The sequence below is a fragment of the Babylonia areolata genome, chromosome 10 (genome assembly GCF_041734735.1).
Source record: "Babylonia areolata isolate BAREFJ2019XMU chromosome 10, ASM4173473v1, whole genome shotgun sequence".
Taxonomy (NCBI): Eukaryota; Metazoa; Mollusca; class Gastropoda; order Neogastropoda; family Buccinidae; genus Babylonia; species Babylonia areolata.
The window spans coordinates 9122838-9130106 of record NC_134885.1 but is presented as its reverse complement, the minus strand read 5'-3'; the positions used below and the strand labels follow the sequence as shown (position 1 = coordinate 9130106).

The 7269-nt window shown below is 36.1% G+C and overlaps 1 protein-coding gene across 2 annotated transcripts in view; it reads left to right on the top strand.

Annotated features, from left to right (window-relative positions):
- Nucleotides 1-6536, top strand: part of LOC143286759 (cysteine-rich venom protein LEI1-like) — a 61970-nt gene extending 55434 nt beyond the window's left edge. For both annotated transcript variants that reach the window (XM_076594505.1, XM_076594504.1), the window contains one exon: nucleotides 1650-6536. In XM_076594505.1, coding sequence (XP_076450620.1) covers nucleotides 1650-1762 — 113 coding nt within the window. In that variant the 3' untranslated portion in view covers nucleotides 1763-6536. The remainder of the gene's footprint in view (nucleotides 1-1649) is intronic.
- The last annotated feature ends 733 nt before the right edge of the window (nucleotides 6537-7269 follow it).

Genomic DNA, 7269 nt, shown 5'->3' with positions numbered 1-7269 from the left:
GAAAACGTATTTTAAAGATACCATGTCAGCGAACGATTTTCGCATGGGAATACATAATTTTCTCTCCATAAGGCGGTGTAGAGTGTGCGTTCGAAAGTAGTATGTGTGAGGCTGAGTTTGGTTTTTGGTTGTGCCTTTTTTCTTCACTTAGACGTCACTCATTACCACACAGTCTGTCTGCGTATCTATGCATGCATGCATGAATCAAAAAGAACGCAATGCTGTGTATGTATGGATGTATGTATGTATATATCTCGGTTTATATACCATTGATATAAACTTACACTCGGGCCAATAGCAAACTGAGAGCTGTTTAATCAATGTTTTTTTTTCCACTGCAGTGGGAAATCATTAACAGCTTAGTCTTTTGTGAAGGACTATGACTCTCAGACTAGGAGGCAAAACTGCAACTGGCTCTTAGTGCTGCAGCCTTGAGGGCTAGTTGGTCTTTGGGAACCATCCCGACGCCGACTGATCTTAAAACCCTCTTGGCCGAGAGAGTGGGGATGTGACACTCTCCACTATGATTATTAAATTCTAGCCCAGATAGTCCGGACAGCAGTTGTCTTTTCTGCTGTTCTGGTGGTCATAGTAGTACATGACTATCATTTATATGTATGTTTGTTTGTTTGTTTGCTTGTTCGCATATATATATATATATATATATATATATATATATATATATATATATATATATATATATATATATATATATATATGTGTGCTTGTATGCATGTATATTTGCCTGCATGTATGTATGTATGTATGTATGTATGTATGTATGTATGTATGTATGCATGTATGTATGTATGCATGTGACCTAATATCTGTCTACCTGTCTGTCTGCCTGTCTGACTACCGACCTATTTATCTATCTGTCTGTCTTTTCGTCCGACTGTCGTTGTCTGTGTCCGTACACACACACACACACACACACACACACACACACACACACACACACACACACACACACACACACACACACACAGATTGTGCCCTTGTGCCTCTGTGTGTGTGTGTGTGTGTGTGTGTGTGTGTGTGTGTGTGTGTGTTGGAAATCTGTTTCGCAATAAACGAGGTTATTTGGTGCCCGCCTGTCACGCATGTAAGCTGTTTATTGCAAGCTTACCATCGTCTCTTACAGTAAGATAAACAATCGGCAAGGAAAAGAAAATTAATCAACCATTAACCATAAACAGAGATATCAAACGGCGTGTCTTTCTTCGCTGATTATAGCAAGAGAGACAGAGGGGGATAGAGAGAGAGAGAGACAGAGAGAGAGAGAGAGACAGAGAGAGAGACAGAGAGAGAGAGACAGGGAGAGAGACAGGGAGAGAGAGAGAGAGAGAGAGAGAGAGAGAGAGAGAGAGAGAGAGAGAGAGAGAGAGAGAGAGAGAGAACATGATACAATGTCAATTTATTGTTCTTCAAACTTCCATTTGTGCTTTTCCGTTCATAAACATTTTTTTATTTTTTTCAATTAATCAAGGAATGTTTTACCACCTCGATGACGACACAGTACAGCGATGACGTCTGTAATGACGACGACGACACCACTCACAATAACGATGATGACGAAGGCAGATGATGACGACGACATCACTCACAATAACGATGATGACGAAGGCAGATGATGACTTGGTTTTCAGGTCCTCCACAAGACAGCGGGACGGCCAAGATGGCGGAGGTCAAGGTCTCCGTGGTGGGCTGCGTGGCCTTGACCCTGATAGTTTTCAGGTTTGCTGGCAGTTTCTGGCCATGATTGTTCACAAGCTGATTCTCGGCATCATAAAGCCTTCTCCCTGCCCCCTCCTGTTGTTTCAAAACACTCTACAGCACTGAATGGTGACTGATTTGAAATGCGTTCATTTATTTAACCCCTTCAGTGCCAAAGGAAAAAAAAAAACCCCGTAGAAAGTGGTGTTTCAAGTCATAAAACAATATCCAAAACTAAAAGCCTAAAACTGAGAAAACGCTCACGAGATATACCACACTACATAAACTGTGTGAATTTTCAGCCTTCCAGAGTTATTTCCCTTCTTCACAATGCACAACCATGATACGTTCTATGGCACTCAAGGGGTTAAAGCTTTTTGTAACACTAACTGGTTACTGTATTGAAAACCGATTCATTTGTTTTATAGCACTATGAAATAACATATGGTTACTGTATTGAAATACGTTCATTTGTTTTTAAAGCACTATGAAATAACATATGGTTACTGTATTGAAAACCGTTTCATTTGTTTTTAAAGCACTATGAAATAACATATGGTTACTGTATTGAAATACGTTCATTTGTTTTTAAAGCACTATGAAATAACATATGGTTACTGTATTGAAATACGTTCATTTGTTTTTAAAGCACTATGAAATAACATATGGTTACTGTATTGAAATACGTTCATTTGTTTTTAAAGCACTATGAAATAACATATGGTTACTGTATTGAAATACGTTCATTTGTTTTTAAAGCACTATGAAATAACATATGGTTACTGTATTGAAATACGTTCATTTGTTTTTAAAAGCACTATGAAATAACATATGGTTACTGTATTGAAAACCGTTCATTTGTTTTTAAAGCACTATGAAATAACATATGGTTACTGTATTGAAATACGTTCATTTGTTTTTAAAGCACTATGAAATAACATATGGTTACTGTATTGAAATACGTTCATTTGTTTTTAAAGCACTATGAAATAACATATGGTTACTGTATTGAAATACGTTCATTTGTTTTTAAAGCACTATGAAATAACGTATGGTTACTGTATTGAAATACGTTCATTTGTTTAAAACACCGTGCAACATCGAATAGTGATTGTATTGAACCGCGTTCGTTTCTTTAAAGCACTTTGTAACATTGACTGGTATTTGCATTGAAATACGACAATTTGTTTAAAACACTCTGTAACACAATGGCAACTGTATCGAAATACACTCATTTGTTTAAAACACTCTGTAACATAATGGTAGCTGTATCGAAATACGTTCATTTGTTTAAATATTCTGTAACACTAAATGGTAACTGTATTGAAATACGTTCATTTGTTTAAAACACTATGTGACAATGAATGGTAAGTGTACTGAAATACCCCCATCTGCTTAAAATATTCTGCAGCACTGAATAATAACTGTATTGGAATATGTTCATTTGCTTAAAATACTGTAGCACAATGGTAACTGTGTTGGAAAACATTCATTAAACTTTGTTTAAAGCACTCTGTAACAATACATGGTAACTGTATTGAAATACGCCCATTTGTTTAAAACAACCTGTAACACTGAATGGTTAATTGTACTGAAAAACGTTCTTTTGTTTAAAACAATCTATAACATTGAGTGGCTAAGCTTAGCACTAATTGTAGGGGCCCTTAATACAGTTCCATTACTAGACTCTGTAACACTGTAAGGTAACTGTGTAGGGATTTAAAATTAGTCCATTTGCTTACAGCACTATGTAACTCTGGATGGTAATTGTAGGGATTTTTGATTCAATCCATTCACTTGAAAGAATGGGAAGTAAATGTTAATAGTAGGGATCTTTAATGCAGCTCCATTTATTAAAACACACTGTAACACTGGATGCTTATTGTAGGTTGTTTTTTTCTCTTTTAATGCAGTTCCATTTTTTAAAACACTTTGACGCTGGATTTTAATTGTAGTTAATTTTTTTTTAAATGCAGTTCCATTCTTAAACACGCTGTAACACTGGATGTTAATGTAGGGATTTTTAATGCAGTTCCATTTCTTAAAACACACTTTAACGCTTGATGCTAATTGTAGGGATTTTAATGATTCAGTTCACTTGTTTAAAAGACTGCAAAACAATGCTAATTGTAGGGACTTTGTAGGACAATTTCATTGCTCAAAGCGCCCCGTAACACTGAATAGTCATTGTAGGGATTTTGATTCAGTTCATTTGTTTCATTGAAAGACTCTGTAACTCTGGAAGGTAATTATAGGGACTTTTAATTCATTTCATATGCTTGAGAAATGCATCTGCAAATGAATGCAACTTGTATGAATTTCTAAGACAGTTCCATTTCTGGAATCGCTCTGAAACACAGGATGGTAATTGTAAGGATTTTGGTTCAGTTTATTTGAATAAAAGCTCTGCAAAACTGATCGCAAATTGTTTTGGATTATGAATAAAGTTCAATTACTTAAAAGACTCTGAAATAGTGAATAGTAACTGTATAGGGATTTTGATTCAGTCTGTTTGCTTACAAGGCTCTGTAACTCTAAATGGCAATTGTAAGGACTATTAATTCACTTCATTGGCTTGAAAAACTCTGTAGAACTGGATGTCAATTGTACGGATTTTCAGTACAATTCCATTTCATAAATACTCAATAACGCTGGATAGCAATTGTAGGGATTTTTAAACAAAATATTTCATTTATTTGCTGAAATGAATGCAAAACTGATACTGACTGCAGGTTTTTTTAATTTTTTTAAATTAAAAAAAAAAAAAAATTCCACTGCTTAACGCAAATCGTAACACTGGATAGTAACTGTAGGGATTTTGAAACAATTCCATTGCTCGAAACACTTTTTAACACTGGATAGTAATTTGCTTAAAAGACTCTGTAAAACTGAATGCTAACTTTAAGGATTTTAAAATAAGTTATTTTGCTTAACCCCGCCATGTAAAACTGAATGGTACCTCGGAAGTTTGATACAGTTTCATTACTTGAAAACACCCTGTAAAACTGAATGGTGACTAGGGATAATAATACAGTTCCATTTCCTAAAACATTATGTGATGGTAACTGCATGGATAAAAAAAAAAGAAGTTAATAATATGTACAATGAAAAGCATGAACAGTTTTCGAATGGGTATACGAAGGTACCTTTCACAGTGGTATTTTTGCTCGAGACAATGTTTCAGTTTTGGTATTATTCAATTATTTGTTCATTTGTTTTTAGTATCACAGTAATTGTTGGAAAAAATGGGTTTTTCGGATCTGGGTTTTGTTTACGTTGTAACATGTTGGCGATGCAATTAATATATTTTATTCTTTTGAAATTTTTTTTTAACTGTTTTTACCCCCTCTCCCACATATACATGCATACTCGTACAGTTCTTATGAATGTTCCACTTTGACGATAAGTTCACAACCATCACATGGACATTTGTTTACTCCCCCTCCCTCCCTTGATATGTACAGTATGTATACTTTGGTTTTTTGTGTATCATTCTGTGTGTACATAAATGATTATTTTATAAACAACGAAGCGGGCTTTTCATGTTCTGTTTTATTTTATTTATTTTATTTCATTTAAAAAAAAATTAAAATAATTCTTTGGGTTTTCAATAATTTTTTTTTTTTTTTTAGTTAATGTTCTCTCGTCATGATACCATATGGAGTTTCTGGAACAGTACATCATTATTGATTGATTGATTGATATGGATATTTATATAGCGCCTATCCTCGGTCAGAGACCACGATCTAAGTGCTTTACAAGCACGGAGTCATTTCCACAAAAGGCTGCCTACCTGGGTAGACCCGACTGACGGCTGCCACTGGGCGCTCATCATTCGTTTCCTGTGTCATTCAATAAGATTTCAGGCACACACCCATACACACTCAGACAGACATGAAAAATTTTACGTGTATGACCGTTCTGTTTATTTACCCCGCCATGTAGGCAGCCATACTTCGTTTTCGGGGGGGTGCATGCTGGGTATATTTTTGTTTCCATAACCCACCGAACGCTGACATGTATTACATGATCTTTAACGTGCGTATTTGATCTTCTGCCAGCGTATACACACGAAGGAGGTTCAGGGACTGACAGGTCTGCACATATGTTGACCTGGGAGATCGGAAAAATCTCCACCCTTTACCCACCAGGCGCCACCGAGATTCGAACCCGGGACCCTCAGAATGAAATTCCAACACTTTAACTACTTGGCTATTGCGCCCGTCTGAATTATTCATTTACATTTTCGAATTAATTGAATTTGTTGTGTCAAATTCTCACCTTTATATAAGAAAAAAGTGTTTAACACGAAATATGGGTGAATTTGTGTTAACTTAAAGAGTGTTTTTTCTTGTTGTTGTTGTTGTTGTTGTTTAACAAAGCATCTTACATTACCAACGTAATTTCACGCTTATTTTTCGAAAATTTAATTGTATACGGCACATTTCATTCTGCTTGAAATTTGATGTATGAACACACGCATACACACATACGTGCGCACACACACACGCACATATACACACATGCGCGCACACACATACACAAATACCCACTCACAAATAAACCGCACACACACACACACACACACACACACACACACACACACACTACCCCCTACTCCAACACATCAACATACAATAAACTAATTAATCATTCCATACGATTATCGAAACTGTATCATGAAAAGCTTTCATTATCTCCAAACCATTGAAGATGACTGTACATTTTAGAGTGAAGTTGGTCCGTGGATAATGCTGATTATCAATAGATAAATGTTACCCTTCTCACATTAGACAATTTTCTCCTATAAAGCAAATGGAACATGACTGTATGCTCGTGTTATATTTGTAAATGTTCTCAACTGGGCGCATGCCTCTAAGTGTGTTTGGATGCACGAGTTCTCTCTTTCTCTCTGTCTCTCTCTGTGTCTCTCCACTGTGTGTGTGTGTGTGTGTGTGTGTGTGTGTGTGTGTGTGTGTGTGTGTAAATATTCCTAACTGGGTGCATGCCTCTAAGTGTTTTTGGATGCACGAGTTATATATATCTCTCTCTCCACTGTGCGTGCGTGTGTGTGTGAGTGTGTGCGTATGTGTGTGAGTGTGTGTGTGTGTGTGTGTGTGTGTGTGTGTGTGTGTGTGTGTGCGCGCGTGCGCGCGCGTGTGTGACTGATGAATGGGGTAGATAGATATTTGTTTCCATGATGTATGCATGTTTGTATCAAGGATATGTATGTATGTACATCTCTGTGGCTCCATTTAGGTCATCACCTACCAGTATCAGACCATTTAGTATCAGTATCAGTATCAGCAGCTCAAGGAGGCGTCACTGCGTTCGGTCAAATCCATATACGCTACATCACATCTGCCAAGCAGATGAATGAACAGCAGCGAAACCCAACGCGCTTAGTCAGGCCTTGAGAAAAAAAAAAGAAAAAAAAGAGTAAATAACAACAAAATAAAATAAAGTAAAAATAACAAAAATTCAAATAAATAAATAAATAAAAATAAATAAATAAAATAAATAAATAAATAGATAAATAAACAAATGAATGAA